Source organism: Eucyclogobius newberryi, unplaced genomic scaffold, assembly GCF_026437365.1.
Source record: "Eucyclogobius newberryi isolate DKJ021-1_F unplaced genomic scaffold, fEucNew1.0.hap1 SCAF_5, whole genome shotgun sequence".
Classification (NCBI taxonomy): Eukaryota; Metazoa; Chordata; class Actinopteri; order Gobiiformes; family Gobiidae; genus Eucyclogobius; species Eucyclogobius newberryi.
The window spans coordinates 525,623-541,943 of record NW_027316167.1 but is presented as its reverse complement, the minus strand read 5'-3'; the positions used below and the strand labels follow the sequence as shown (position 1 = coordinate 541,943).

At 52.5% G+C, this 16,321-nt stretch overlaps 1 protein-coding gene across 1 annotated transcript in view; it reads right to left on the bottom strand.

Annotated features, from left to right (window-relative positions):
* The window catches only part of tp53bp1 (tumor protein p53 binding protein, 1), a 65,113-nt gene that overhangs the window by 13,316 nt on the left and 35,476 nt on the right, over window positions 1-16,321 (bottom strand). The window contains exons 27-28 of the mRNA XM_072465595.1: window positions 4,135-4,329; window positions 3,747-3,841 (exon numbers count right to left, since the gene is read on the bottom strand). Coding sequence (XP_072321696.1) covers window positions 3,747-3,841; window positions 4,135-4,329 — 290 coding nt within the window. The remainder of the gene's footprint in view (window positions 1-3,746; window positions 3,842-4,134; window positions 4,330-16,321) is intronic.

The window sequence follows — 16,321 nt, the reverse complement described above, 5'->3', positions numbered from 1 at the left end:
TGAGGGAGGCGGTCGTGAGGGGCGGTCGTGAGGGGCGGTCATGAGGCGGTCGTGAGGGGCGGTCGTGAGGGAGGCGGTCATGGGGCGGTCGTGAGGGGCAGTAGTGAGGGAGGTGGTCGTGAGGGGCAGTCGTGAGGGGCGGTCGTGAGGGGCGGTCGTGAGGGGCGGTCGTGAGGGAGGCGGTCGTGAGGGAGGCGGTCGTGAGGGGCGGTCGTGAGGGGCGGTCGTGAGGGGCGGTCGTGAGGGAGGCGGTCGTGAGGGAGAAGGTCGTGAGGGGCGGTCGTGAGGGGCGGTCGTGAGGGGCGGTCGTGAGGGAGGCGGTCGTGAGGGAGGCGGTCGTGAGGGGCGGTCGTGAGGGGCAGTCGTGGGGCGGTCGTGAGGGGCAGTAGTGAGGGAGGCGGTCGTGAGGGGCGGTCGTGAGGGGCGGTCGTGAGGGAAGCGGTCGTGTGGCGGTCGTGAGGGAGGCGGTCGTGGGGCGGTCGTGAGGGGCGGTCGTGAGGGGCAGTCGTGAGGGGCGGTCGTGAGGCGGTCGTGAGGGGCGGTCGTGAGGGGCGGTCGAGAGGGGCGGTCGTGAGGGGCGGTCGTGAGGGAGGCGGTCGTGAGGGAGGCGGTCGTGAGGGGCAGTCATGAGGCGGTCGTGAGGGGCGGTCGTGAGGGAGGCGGTCGTGGGGCGGTCGTGGGGCGGTCGTGAGGGGCGGTCGTGAGGGAGGCGGTCGTGGGGCGGTCATGAGGGGCGGTCGTGAGGGGCGGTCGTGAGGGGCGGTCGTGAGGGGCGGTCGTGGGGCGGTCGTGAGGGGCGGTCGTGAGGGGCGGTCGTGAGGGAGGCGGTCGTGAGGGAGGCGGTCGTGAGGGAGGCGGTCGTGATGACCGGTCGTGAGGGCCGGTCATGAGGGGCGGTCGTGAGGGGCGGTCGTGAGGGAGGCGGTCGTGGGGCGGTCGTGAGGGGCGGTCGTGAGGGAGGCGGTCGTGGGGCGGTCGTGAGGGGCGGTCGTGAGGGGCGGTCGTGAGGGGCGGTCGTGGGGCGGTCGTGAGGGGCGGTCGTGAGGGAGGCGGTCGTGAGGGGCGGTCGTGAGGGGCGGTCGTGAGGGAGGCGGTCGTGAGGGAGAAGGTCGTGAGGGGCGGTCGTGAGGGGCGGTCGTGAGGGAGGCGGTCGTGAGGGAGGCGGTCGTGAGGGGCGGTCGTGAGGGGCAGTCGTGGGGCGGTCGTGAGGGGCAGTAGTGAGGGAGGCGGTCGTGAGGGGCGGTCGTGAGGGGCGGTCGTGAGGGAAGCGGTCGTGTGGCGGTCGTGAGGGAGGCGGTCGTGGGGCGGTCGTGAGGGGCGGTCGTGAGGGGCAGTCGTGAGGGGCGGTCGTGAGGGGCGGTCGTGAGGCGGTCGTGAGGGGCGTTCGTGAGGGGCGGTCGAGAGGGGCGGTCGTGAGGGGCGGTCCTGAGGGAGGCGGTCGTGAGGGGCAGTCATGAGGCGGTCGTGAGGGGCGGTCGTGAGGGAGGCGGTCGTGGGGCGGTCGTGGGGCGGTCGTGAGGGGCGGTCGTGAGGGACGGTCCTGAGGGAGGCGGTCGTGAGGGAGGCGGTCGTGATGACCGGTCGTGAGGGCCGGTCATGAGGGGCGGTCGTGAGGGGCGGTCGTGGGGCGGTCGTGAGGGAGGCGGTCGTGGGGCGGTCGTGAGGGGCGGTCGTGAGGGGCGGTCGTGAGGGGCGGTCGTGAGGGAGGCGGTCGTGAGGGAGGCGGTCGTGAGGGGCGGTCGTGAGGGGCGGTCGTGAGGGAGGCGGTCGTGAGGGAGAAGGTCGTGAGGGGCGGTCGTGAGGGGCGGTCGTGAGGGGCGGTCGTGAGGGAGGCGGTCGTGAGGGAGGCGGTCGTGAGGGGCGGTCGTGAGGGGCAGTCGTGGGGCGGTCGTGAGGGGCAGTAGTGAGGGAGGCGGTCGTGAGGGGCGGTCGTGAGGGAAGCGGTCGTGAGGGAGGCGGTCGTGGGGCGGTCGTGAGGGGCGGTCGTGAGGGGCAGTCGTGAGGGGCGGTCGTGAGGGGCGGTCGTGAGGCGGTCGTGAGGGGCGGTCGTGAGGGGCGGTCGAGAGGGGCGGTCGTGAGGGGCGGTCGTGAGGGAGGCGGTCGTGAGGGAGGCGGTCGTGAGGGGCAGTCATGAGGCGGTCGTGAGGGGCGGTCGTGAGGGAGGCGGTCGTGGGGCGGTCGTGAGGGGCGGTCGTGAGGGAGGCGGTCGTGAGGGAGGCGGTCGTGAGGGAGGCGGTCGTGATGACCGGTCGTGAGGGCCGGTCATGAGGGGCGGTCGTGAGGGGCAGTCGTGAGGGAGGCGGTCGTGAGGGGCGGTCGTGAGGGGCGGTCGTGAGGGGCGGTCGTGAGGGAGGCGGTCGTGGGGCGGTCGTGAGGGGCGGTCGTGAGGGAGGCGGTCGTGGGGCGGTCGTGAGGGGCGGTCGTGAGGGAGGCGGTCGTGAGGGGCGGTCGTGAGGGAGGCGGTCGTGAGGGGCGTTCGTCAGGGGCGGTCGTCAGGGGCGGTCGTGAGGGGCGGTCGTGAGGGGCGGTCGTGAGGCGGTCGTGAGGCGGTCGTGAGGGGCGGTCGTGAGGGGCAGTCGTGGGGCGGTCGTGAGGGGCAGTAGTGAGGGAGGCGGTCGTGAGGGGCGGTCGTGAGGGGCGGTCGTGAGGGAGGCGGTCGTGGGGGAGGCGGTCGTGAGGGAGGCGGTCGTGAGGGGCGGTCGTGAGGGGCGGTCGTGAGGGAGGTGGTCGTGAGGGAGGCGGTCGTGAGGGGCGGTCGTGAGGGGCGGTCGTGAGGGGCGGTCGTGAGGGAGGCGGTCGTGGGGCGGTCGTGAGGGGCGGTCGTGAGGGAGGCGGTCGTGGGGCGGTCGTGAGGGGCGGTCGTGGGGCGGTCGTGGGGCGGTCGTGAAGGGCGGTCGTGAGGCGGTCGTGAGGCGGTCGTGAGGGGCGGTCGTGGGGCGGTCGTGAGGGAGGCGGTCGTGGGGCGGTCGTGAGGAAGGCGGTCGTGGGGCGGTCGTGAGGGGCGGTCATGAGGGGCGGTCATGAGGCGGTCGTGAGGGGCGGTCGTGAGGGAGGTGGTCGTGGGGCGGTCGTGAGGGGCAGTCGTGAGGGAATCGGTCGTGAGGGGCGGTCGTGAGGGGCGGTCGTGAGGGGCGGTCGTGAGGGAGGCGGTCGTGGGGCGGTCGTGAGGGGCGGTCGTGAGGGAGGCGGTCGTGGGGCGGTCGTGAGGGGCGGTCGTGAGGGAGGCGGTCGTGAGGGGCGGTCGTGAGGGAGGCGGTCGTGAGGGGCGGTCGTCAGGGGCGGTCGTCAGGGGCGGTCGTGAGGGGCGGTCGTGAGGGGCGGTCGTGAGGCGGTCGTGAGGCGGTCGTGAGGGGCGGTCGTGAGGGGCAGTCGTGGGGCGGTCGTGAGGGGCAGTAGTGAGGGAGGCGGTCGTGAGGGGCGGTCGTGAGGGGCGGTCGTGAGGGAGGCGGTCGTGAGGGAGGCGGTCGTGAGGGAGGCGGTCGTGAGGGAGGCGGTCGTGAGGGAGGCGGTCGTGAGGGGCGGTCGTGAGGGGCGGTCGTGAGGGAGGCGGTCGTGAGGGAGGCGGTCGTGAGGGGCGGTCGTGAGGGGCGGTCGTGAGGGAGGCGGTCGTGGGGCGGTCGTGAGGGGCGGTCGTGAGGGAGGCGGTCGTGGGGCGGTCGTGAGGGGCGGTCGTGGGGCGGTCGTGGGGCGGTCGTGAAGGGCGGTCGTGAGGCGGTCGTGAGGCGGTCGTGAGGGGCGGTCGGCACCTGCTGGTGGTTGAACTCCTTCAGGACGATTCCTCCTCCGCTCTGCAGCTGAGACTCAGTGTAGTGTTTATTATATGGTCCAGTCTGAACCAGCTCTGAAACGAGGGTGAGAGAGAAGGGAGCGACATTCAGCACTCGCCACACTGAGCTGCACGTGACACTTATGACATCACAGCTGAAGTAACCGTGGTGATCGTGTGACTTCCTCGCTTTTCTTTGTCTTGAGTTTTTAATACATGAGCAACACAAAAACTCCCAAATTCCTAAAATATTTCAAATTGAATTGGCTCCATCGTCGTCAACGACACGTCGTCGTTGCGTCGTCATCATCATCATGGCGTCATCGTGGTCGTCATGGCGTCATCGTGGTCGTCATGGCGTCTCTTACCTTCGTCCTCTTGGCGGTTGCTGAGTCGATCTCGCTCTGACGACGCCGTCAGCAGGAACACAAAGCCCTCAAACAGCGCTGCGTTTTGTGGGCGTGGCCCATGGGTGGTGCTAAGGTCACATGATCTAGGGCCGTGGTCAAATGAGGCATGGGATGGGTCGCTGTCCGAGGTGTTGAGCGCTGACACCTGCTGGACTGAAGAGAGAACAGAGTTATGAGCTGAACACTGGAGTTTAGAGTTTCATCTGGAAACATCGAGTCTGGTTTAATATCCTACTCTGAGTAAGCCCCGCCCACAGGTCATGTCATGTCATTCTAATGTTGTTTTAGGCCATGACATGTCACGGAATTAATATCTTTGTTGTTCTCCTGTGCAGATGGGATAAGAATATGAGGTCCTGATTATACTGAATATCTACTGTCCGGCGCCTCTTAATCATCAATTAATGCGTCAGGACCGGATTCAGTGTGGAAATGGTCTTTGATTAAACCTCTGAAGAGATGGAACCGTCACAGACGTGATAGTCTGGTCTATCTCTTTTTGAGCTGATTTGGGTTGTGATTATGTTATGTTTGTTACCACCTATAAAAGGTGTACTTTGTAACTTGTAAAGTTAGGTAGGGACAGAACGAACTTGTCTTAGGGAAAGTGAGGGTGTTTATCCACTGTGCACGTGAATAAACTTCCACCTTTTGAGAGAGACCGAGAGACTCTGTTTCTGCTTCAAGTTATTGTCTGGTTACTCTTTACTTGATCATTGTTTACAGGAAACTGCCGTAACAACCATCAGCCTCCTATTGTAACCTGACTGTCGCTCCCTCCTCACTGAGTACCAGGATGCTCCGGCCGTCCGCTCCAGGGTTTCAAGACACTGTTATAATATAACAGTGTCTTTAAACCCTATGATCAACCTTGATCATATGTGTTTAAAGAGGATTCTCTCTGAACAAAGATCATCTCTTGAACTCTTTCTCACCTCACTGTCTTTGAGTGGTTTGTGTGTTTATCAAAGCCAGACGCGTCATGAGCAACAAACTCTAAGTTTTAAGTGTTTCACAAGATCAAATACAGTCTTAAGAGTTCAAATGACAAACAGAAAACTAGAAGTCTTTAAGATGAAGCTGCACGACGCTCTGTGGTCCTGAACTCCAGTGTCTGACGTGTGAGACAGTCTCACTATGTGGCTCTTTAGTCTCACTATGTGGCTCTCTTTAGTCTCACTATGTGGCTCTTTAGTCTCACTATGTGGCTCTCTTTAGTCTCACTATGTGGCTCTTTAGTCTCACTATGTGGCTCTTTAGTCTCACTATGTGGCTCTTTAGTCTCACTATGTGGCTCTTTAGTCTCACTATGTGGCTCTTTAGTCTCACTATGTGGCTCTCTTTAGTCTCACTATGTGGCTCTCTTTAGTCTCACTATGTGGCTCTTTAGTCTCACTTTGTGGCTCTCTTTAGTCTCACTATGTGGCTCTTTAGTCTCACTATGTGGCTCTTTAGTCTCACTATGTGGCTCTCTTTAGTCTCACTATGTGGCTCTTTAGTCTCACTATGTGGCTCTTTAGTCTCACTATGTGGCTCTTTAGTCTCACTATGTGGCTCTCTTTAGTCTCACTATGTGGCTCTTTAGTCTCACTATGTGGCTCTTTAGTCTCACTATGTGGCTCTTTAGTCTCACTATGTGGCTCTCTTTAGTCGCACTATGTGGCTCTTTAGTCTCACTTTGTGGCTCTTTAGTCTCACTATGTGGCTCTTTAGTCTCACTATGTGGCTCTTTAGTCTCACTATGTGGCTCTCTTTAGTCTCACTATGTGGCTCTTTAGTCTCACTATGTGGCTCTTTAGTCTCACTATGTGGCTCTTTAGTCTCACTATGTGGCTCTTTAGTCTCACTATGTGGCTCTTTAGTCTCACTATGTGGCTCTCTTTAGTCTCACTATGTGGCTCTTTAGTCTCACTATGTGGCTCTTTAGTCTCACTATGTGGCTCTTTAGTCTCACTATGTGGCTCTTTAGTCTCACTATGTGGCTCTCTTTAGTCTCACTATGTGGCTCTCTTTAGTCTCACTATGTGGCTCTCTTTAGTCTCACTATGTGGCTCTTTAGTCTCACTATGTGGCTCTTTAGTCTCACTATGTGGCTCTTTAGTCTCACTATGTGGCTCTTTAGTCTCACTATGTGGCTCTTTAGTCTCACTATGTGGCTCTCTTTAGTCTCACTATGTGGCTCTCTTTAGTCTCACTATGTGGCTCTTTAGTCTCACTATGTGGCTCTTTAGTCTCACTATGTGGCTCTTTAGTCTCACTATGTGGCTCTTTAGTCTCACTATGTGGCTCTTTAGTCTCACTATGTGGCTCTTTAGTCTCACTATGTGGCTCTTTAGTCTCACTATGTGGCTCTCTTTAGTCTCACTATGTGGCTCTCTTTAGTCTCACTATGTGGCTCTCTTTAGTCTCACTATGTGGCTCTCTTTAGTCTCACTATGTGGCTCTTTAGTCTCACTATGTGGCTCTCTTTAGTCTCACTATGTGGCTCTTTAGTCTTACTATGTGGCTCTCTTTAGTCTTACTATGTGGCTCTTTAGTCTCACTATGTGGCTCTTTAGTCTCACTATGTGGCTCTTTAGTCTCACTATGTGGCTCTTTAGTCTCACTATGTGGCTCTCTTTAGTCTCACTATGTGGCTCTCTTTAGTCTCACTATGTGGCTCTTTAGTCTCACTATGTGGCTCTCTTTAGTCTCACTTTGTGGCTCTTTAGTCTCACTATGTGGCTCTTTAGTCTCACTATGTGGCTCTTTAGTCTCACTTTGTGGCTCTTTAGTCTCACTTTGTGGCTCTTTAGTCTCACTATGTGGCTCTCTTTAGTCTCACTATGTGGCTCTCTTTAGTCTCACTATGTGGCTCTCTTTAGTCTCACTTTGTGGCTCTTTAGTCTCACTTTGTGGCTCTTTAGTCTCACTATGTGGCTCTCTTTAGTCTCACTATGTGGCTCTTTAGTCTCACTATGTGGCTCTTTAGTCTCACTATGTGGCTCTTTAGTCTCACTATGTGGCTCTTTAGTCTCACTATGTGGCTCTTTAGTCTCACTATGTGGCTCTTTAGTCTCACTATGTGGCTCTTTAGTCTCACTATGTGGCTCTTTAGTCTCACTATGTGGCTCTTTAGTCTCACTATGTGGCTCTTTAGTCTCACTATGTGGCTCTTTAGTCTCACTATGTGGCTCTTTAGTCTCACTATGTGGCTCTTTAGTCTCACTATGTGGCTCTTTAGTCTCACTATGTGGCTCTTTAGTCTCACTATGTGGCTCTCTTTAGTCTCACTATGTGGCTCTTTAGTCTCACTATGTGGCTCTCTTTAGTCTCACTATGTGGCTCTCTTTAGTCTCACTTTGTGGCTCTTTAGTCTCACTTTGTGGCTCTTTAGTCTCACTATGTGGCTCTCTTTAGTCTCACTATGTGGCTCTCTTTAGTCTCACTATGTGGCTCTTTAGTCTCACTTTGTGGCTCTTTAGTCTCACTATGTGGCTCTCTTTAGTCTCACTATGTGGCTCTTTAGTCTCACTATGTGGCTCTTTAGTCTCACTATGTGGCTCTCTTTAGTCTCACTATGTGGCTCTCTTTAGTCTCACTATGTGGCTCTCTTTAGTCTCACTATGTGGCTCTTTAGTCTCACTATGTGGCTCTCTTTAGTCTCACTATGTGGCTCTCTTTAGTCTCACTATGTGGCTCTTTAGTCTCACTATGTGGCTCTTTAGTCTCACTATGTGGCTCTTTAGTCTCACTATGTGGCTCTTTAGTCTCACTATGTGGCTCTTTAGTCTCACTATGTGGCTCTTTAGTCTCACTATGTGGCTCTTTAGTCTCACTATGTGGCTCTTTAGTCTCACTATGTGGCTCTTTAGTCTCACTATGTGGCTCTTTAGTCTCACTATGTGGCTCTCTTTAGTCTCACTATGTGGCTCTCTTTAGTCTCACTTTGTGGCTCTTTAGTCTCACTTTGTGGCTCTTTAGTCTCACTATGTGGCTCTCTTTAGTCTCACTATGTGGCTCTTTAGTCTCACTATGTGGCTCTTTAGTCTCACTATGTGGCTCTTTAGTCTCACTATGTGGCTCTTTAGTCTCACTATGTGGCTCTTTAGTCTCACTATGTGGCTCTTTAGTCTCACTATGTGGCTCTTTAGTCTCACTATGTGGCTCTTTAGTCTCACTATGTGGCTCTTTAGTCTCACTATGTGGCTCTTTAGTCTCACTATGTGGCTCTTTAGTCTCACTATGTGGCTCTTTAGTCTCACTATGTGGCTCTTTAGTCTCACTATGTGGCTCTTTAGTCTCACTATGTGGCTCTTTTTAGTCTCACTATGTGGCTCTCTTTAGTCTCACTATGTGGCTCTCTTTAGTCTCACTATGTGGCTCTCTAGTCTCACTTTGTGGCTCTTTAGTCTCACTTTGTGGCTCTTTAGTCTCACTATGTGGCTCTCTTTAGTCTCACTATGTGGCTCTCTTTAGTCTCACTATGTGGCTCTTTAGTCTCACTTTGTGGCTCTTTAGTCTCACTATGTGGCTCTTTAGTCTCACTATGTGGCTCTCTTTAGTCTCACTATGTGGCTCTCTTTAGTCTCACTATGTGGCTCTTTAGTCTCACTATGTGGCTCTTTAGTCTCACTATGTGGCTCTTTAGTCTCACTATGTGGCTCTTTAGTCTCACTATGTGGCTCTTTAGTCTCACTATGTGGCTCTTTAGTCTCACTATGTGGCTCTTTAGTCTCACTATGTGGCTCTTTAGTCTCACTATGTGGCTCTCTTTAGTCTCACTATGTGGCTCTTTAGTCTCACTATGTGGCTCTCTTTAGTCTCACTTTGTGGCTCTTTAGTCTCACTATGTGGCTCTTTAGTCTCACTATGTGGCTCTTTAGTCTCACTATGTGGCTCTTTAGTCTCACTATGTGGCTCTTTAGTCTCACTATGTGGCTCTCTTTAGTCAAACTATGTGGCTCTCTTTAGTCAAACTATGTGGCTCTTTAGTCTCACTATGTGGCTCTCTTTAGTCTCACTATGTGGCTCTTTAGTCTCACTATGTGGCTCTTTAGTCTCACTATGTGGCTCTTTAGTCTCACTATGTGGCTCTCTTTAGTCTCACTATGTGGCTCTCTTTAGTCTCACTATGTGGCTCTTTAGTCTCACTATGTGGCTCTTTAGTCTCACTATGTGGCTCTTTAGTCTCACTATGTGGCTCTTTAGTCTCACTATGTGGCTCTTTAGTCTCACTATGTGGCTCTTTAGTCTCACTTTGTGGCTCTTTAGTCTCACTATGTGGCTCTCTTTAGTCTCACTATGTGGCTCTTTTGTCTCACTATGTGGCTCTTTAGTCTCACTATGTGGCTCTTTAGTCTCACTATGTGGCTCTCTTTAGTCTCACTATGTGGCTCTTTAGTCTCACTATGTGGCTCTCTTTAGTCTCACTATGTGGCTCTTTAGTCTCACTATGTGGCTCTTTAGTCTCACTATGTGGCTCTCTTTAGTCTCACTATGTGGCTCTTTAGTCTCACTATGTGGCTCTTTAGTCTCACTATGTGGCTCTCTTTAGTCTCACTATGTGGCTCTTTAGTCTCACTATGTGGCTCTTTAGTCTCACTATGTGGCTCTCTTTAGTCTCACTATGTGGCTCTTTAGTCTCACTATGTGGCTCTTTAGTCTCACTATGTGGCTCTTTAGTCTCACTATGTGGCTCTCTTTAGTCTCACTATGTGGCTCTTTAGTCTCACTATGTGGCTCTCTTTAGTCTCACTATGTGGCTCTCTTTAGTCTCACTATGTGGCTCTTTAGTCTCACTATGTGGCTCTTTAGTCTCACTATGTGGCTCTTTAGTCTCACTATGTGGCTCTTTAGTCTCACTATGTGGCTCTCTTTAGTCTCACTATGTGGCTCTCTTTAGTCTCACTATGTGGCTCTCTTTAGTCTCACTATGTGGCTCTCTTTAGTCTCACTATGTGGCTCTCTTTAGTCTCACTATGTGGCTCTCTTTAGTCTCACTTTGTGGCTCTTTAGTCTCACTTTGTGGCTCTTTAGTCTCACTATGTGGCTCTCTTTAGTCTCACTATGTGGCTCTCTTTAGTCTCACTTTGTGGCTCTTTAGTCTCACTTTGTGGCTCTTTAGTCTCACTATGTGGCTCTTTAGTCTCACTATGTGGCTCTTTAGTCTCACTATGTGGCTCTTTAGTCTCACTATGTGGCTCTTTAGTCTCACTATGTGGCTCTTTAGTCTCACTATGTGGCTCTTTAGTCTCACTATGTGGCTCTTTAGTCTCACTATGTGGCTCTTTAGTCTCACTATGTGGCTCTTTAGTCTCACTATGTGGCTCTTTAGTCTCACTATGTGGCTCTTTAGTCTCACTATGTGGCTCTTTAGTCTCACTATGTGGCTCTTTAGTCTCACTATGTGGCTCTCTTTAGTCTCACTATGTGGCTCTTTAGTCTCACTATGTGGCTCTCTTTAGTCTCACTTTGTGGCTCTTTAGTCTCACTATGTGGCTCTCTAGTCTCACTATGTGGCTCTTTAGTCTCACTATGTGGCTCTTTAGTCTCACTATGTGGCTCTCTTTAGTCTCACTATGTGGCTCTTTAGTCTCACTATGTGGCTCTTTACAACTTTTCTTCACTGCATGATAAATATCTGAGAATGACTCAAAAACATATTCTACAATGGAACCGTGCTGGACGAATTGACAGACGGGGAGAGACACAGAGACAGAGACAGAGACAGAGACCTGCACCAGTGAAACACATTTTCACTGAAACTAAAGAGATTTACCACTAACCCAACTACTTCACTCTGGAGACACAACACAAAGAGTTCAAGAGTTCAAGAGTTCAAGAGTCCTGGTCCTGGTCCTGGTGCTGGTGCTGGTGCTGGTGCTGGTGCTGGTGCTGGTCCTGGTCCTGGTCCTGGTCCTGGTGCTGGTGCTGGTCCTGGTCCAGTTTAGTTATTTTGTTGAAGTTTGATAATTCAATGTAAAAATGTATCATCGTTTCATCTGAACTCTGTTTTCGACTCTGATCCAAGAGTAAGTGCACAAAGGTCAGACCCAAAGTCATTGCTTCTTAAAGAGGATGTTACGTTCCACATGTGAGTGTGATGCATCATGGGAAAGCTTAGGCCTTCTAGTTTCTGCAGATGTGCACATGTCACACTGTCAGGGCTTCAGAACTCACACTACAGAAGCACAAACATGAACAAAACATCCTTTTTTTAGTCTCGTCTGAATATTGTCCATTTGTAAAGGTCCTAAAGACAGACTTCATTGTGTTTATGCTGTTCACTGCACATGCTGTTGTCATGACAACAACTGTGTACAGTTTCACATCTCTAGAACAGAAGCATTTTGGTGCTTTGACCTTTTTGTATCAAAAAGTATATTCAAGTGATCCAAATATGGGCCAAACTGTTTTATTACAGTTTTAGCTCCTTTATGATCATAAAACATACATGTTGATGTTTTGTAGAACCACTAATACTATTATAACTGCTAAAAATAGAATAGGGACAATTCTGTGTGAATAAACCCTTAAGCTGAACAAATCTGAACACGTTGCTCCAGCCGCTTTGGGCGCCTCGGGCGCTCAAAGCGTCGAGAGCGTATGAAAACGCACCAATCGCACCGCAAAAACGAAGAAATGGCGCCGCGGGAAACGCACTACGCGCTCGACGCGCGTTTACATAGACTTTGAATGTAAACTGGACACTTCGGCCGCCGCGGCGTGGAGGCCCCTTTAGTCCTGTCTGCTACGCCACTGTTAGCAGTAGCTAAGGACTAAAAACAAAGATGTATGCGCGGGTCGGAAGCGGCGCATTTTTTTACTCCGGAGGCTGTAAAAAACAAACCCGTGGACAGAAAAAATCGTGGATGGTCTCATTCTGTAGGAAACAGTCTGAGGAAGAGATCGATGCCAAACACCATCTTATAAGTCAAACAGGTCATTTGTTATAAATATCTGGAAATGTGAAAACTTCAGTAAAAATACAAGTGTATATTGTTGTTCATGTTCTTTATGGACAAACTGAGACAAGAATGAACAGAATTAAAGCCGTTTCCTCCGTCATAAACACAAACAGGACATGAGTTTGTCAAAGTTGAGACTTTCTCACAAACTATTGGCAATTGCTTCTTGGGGCAAATTATTCAATGTAAATCAATGACATATTTGTTTTGTTGAGAAAATAATCTTTAAAATGATGTATAACTTATGGTATTGACCAGGAAATAAAAGTGATGATGTAAGAGAATATTTCAGATATAGAAACTGCACTGGCCTCAAGAGGATGTGACAGGAGCATGTGACAGGAGCATGTGACAGGAGCATGTGACAGGAGCATGTGACAGGAGCATGTGACAGGAGCATGTGACAGGAGCATGTGACAGGTGGAGCATGTGACAGGTGGAGGATGTGACAGGTGGAGGATGTGACAGGTGGAGGATGTGACAGGAGCATGTGACAGGTGGAGGATGTGACAGGAGCATGTGACAGGTGGAGGATGTGACAGGAGCATGTGACAGGTGGAGGATGTGACAGGAGCATGTGACAGGTGGAGGATGTGACAGGAGCATGTGACAGGTGGAGGATGTGACAGGAGCATGTGACAGGTGGAGGATGTGACAGGAGCATGTGACAGGTGGAGGATGTGACAGGAGCATGTGACAGGTGGAGGATGTGACAGGAGCATGTGACAGGAGGAGCATGTGACAGGAGGAGCATGTGACAGGAGGAGCATGTGACAGGTGGAGGATGTGACAGGAGCATGTGACAGGAGCATGTGACAGGAGCATGTGACAGGAGCATGTGACAGGTGGAGGATGTGACAGGTGGAGCATGTGACAGGTGGAGCATGTGACAGGTGGAGCATGTGACAGGTGGAGGATGTGACAGGTGGATGTGACAGGAGCATGTGACAGGAGGAGCATGTGACAGGAGGAGCATGTGACAGGAGGAGAATGTGACAGGTGGAGCATGTGACAGGTGGAGGATGTGACAGGTGGAGCATGTGACAGGTGGAGCATGTGACAGGTGGAGGATGTGACAGGTGGAGGATGTGACAGGAGCATGTGACAGGTGGAGGATGTGACAGGAGCATGTGACAGGTGGAGGATGTGACAGGAGCATGTGACAGGTGGAGGATGTGACAGGAGCATGTGACAGGTGGAGGATGTGACAGGTGGAGGATGTGACAGGAGGATGTGACAGGTGGAGGATGTGACAGGAGCATGTGACAGGAGCATGTGACAGGAGGAGCATGTGACAGGTGGAGCATGTGACAGGTGGAGCATGTGACAGGTGGAGGATGTGACAGGTGGAGGATGTGACAGGTGGAGGATGTGACAGGAGCATGTGACAGGTGGAGGATGTGACAGGAGCATGTGACAGGTGGAGGATGTGACAGGTGGAGGATGTGACAGGTGGAGGATGTGACAGGTGGAGGATGTGACAGGTGGAGGATGTGACAGGAGCATGTGACAGGAGCATGTGACAGGTGGAGGATGTGACAGGAGCATGTGACAGGAGCATGTGACAGGAGCATGTGACAGGAGCATGTGACAGGAGCATGTGACAGGTGGAGGATGTGACAGGTGGAGGATGTGACAGGTGGAGGATGTGACAGGAGCATGTGACAGGTGGAGGATGTGACAGGAGCATGTGACAGGAGCATGTGACAGGTGGAGCATGTGACAGGAGCATGTGACAGGAGCATGTGACAGGAGCATGTGACAGGAGCATGTGACAGGAGGAGCATGTGACAGGAGGAGCATGTGACAGGAGCATGTGACAGGAGCATGTGACAGGAGCATGTGACAGGAGGAGCATGTGACAGGTGGAGCATGTGACAGGTGGAGGATGTGACAGGTGGAGCATGTGACAGGTGGAGGATGTGACAGGTGGAGCATGTGACAGGTGGAGGATGTGACAGGTGGAGGATGTGACAGGTGGAGGATGTGACAGGTGGAGGATGTGACAGGAGCATGTGACAGGTGGAGGATGTGACAGGTGGAGGATGTGACAGGTGGAGGATGTGACAGGTGGAGGATGTGACAGGTGGAGGATGTGACAGGTGGAGGATGTGACAGGTGGAGGATGTGACAGGAGCATGTGACAGGTGGAGGATGTGACAGGTGGAGGATGTGACAGGTGGAGGATGTGACAGGTGGAGGATGTGACAGGTGGAGGATGTGACAGGAGCATGTGACAGGTGGAGGATGTGACAGGTGGAGGATGTGACAGGAGCATGTGACAGGTGGAGGATGTGACAGGTGGAGGATGTGACAGGTGGAGCATGTGACAGGTGGAGGATGTGACAGGTGGAGGATGTGACAGGTGGAGGATGTGACAGGTGGAGGATGTGACAGGAGCATGTGACAGGTGGAGGATGTGACAGGAGCATGTGACAGGTGGAGGATGTGACAGGAGCATGTGACAGGAGCATGTGACAGGTTAATCTTTTGTGCTGCTCAGAATCTTCTGTCTTTGAGAGTGGTCCTCAGTGATGAGGGAGCTGCAGTCAGGTTATCAGGCGGTCCCGCCCGGTGGACCCCTCCTGGACGAATGAGGTATTACACCCACTCAATGTCAAACAATGAAAGAATAAAAACAATTGAAGCCATTTTGAAAAAGTTTAAAATTCATTCAATGAAATTCTTACAAATCATTAAAAATCTGTGACAAAAACAGAATCAGATTTTACACAATGTGAAATAATTTAAGTAATAATAAAGAAATAATTTTCTTAAAAGACAAACATTTGAAACATTAGTGTAAATCCACAGCAGCATGACCACGCCCTTCAAATATGACCACGCCCTTCAAATATGACCACGCCCTGACCACGCCCTTCAAATATGACCACGCCCTTCAAATATGACCACGCCCTGACCACGCCCTTCAAATATGACCACGCCCTGACCACGCCCTTCAAATATGACCACGCCCTTCAAATATGACCACGCCCTGACCACGCCCTTCAAATATGACCACGTCCTTCAAATATGACCACGCCCTGACCACGCCCTTCAAATATGACCACGCCCTGACCACGCCCTTCAAATATGACCACGCCCTGACCACGCCCTTCAAATATGACCACGCCCTGACCACGCGATTCAAATATGACCACGCCCTTCAAATATGACCACGCCCTTCAAATATGACCACGCCCTGACCACGCCCTTCAAATATGACCACGCCCTTCAAATATGACCACGCCCTTCAAATATGACTACGCCCTTCAAATATGACTACGCCCTTCAAATATGACCACGCCCTGACCACGCCCTTCAAATATGACCACGCCCTTCAAATATGACCACGCCCTGACCACGCCCTTCAAATATGACCACGCCCTTCAAATATGACCACGCCCTGACCACGCCCTTCAAATATGACCACGCCCTGACCACGCCCTTCAAATATGACCACGCCCTTCAAATATGACCACGCCCTGACCACGCCCTTCAAATATGACCACGTCCTTCAAATATGACCACGCCCTGACCACGCCCTTCAAATATGACCACGCCCTGACCACGCCCTTCAAATATGACCACGCCCTGACCACGCGATTCAAATATGACCACGCCCTTCAAATATGACCACGCCCTTCAAATATGACCACGCCCTTCAAATATGACCACGCCCTGACCACGCCCTTCAAATATGACCACGCCCTTCAAATATGACCACGCCCTTCAAATATGACTACGCCCTTCAAATATGACTACGCCCTTCAAATATGACTACGCCCTTCAAATATGACCACGCCCTTCAAATATGACCACGCCCTGACCACGCCCTTCAAATATGACCACGCCCTGACCACGCCCTTCAAATATGACCACGCCCTTCAAATATGACCACGCCCTGACCACGCCCTTCAAATATGACCACACCCTGACCACGCCCTTCAAATATGACCACGTCCTTCAAATATGACCACGCCCTGACCACGCCCTTCAAATATGACCACGCCCTGACCACGCCCTTCAAATATGACCACGCCCTGACCACGCGATTCAAATATGACCACGCCCTTCAAATATGACCACGCCCTTCAAATATGACCACGCCCTTCAAATATGACCGCGCCCTGACCACGCCCTTCAAATATGACCACGCCCTTCAAATATGACCACGCCCTTCAAATATGACTACG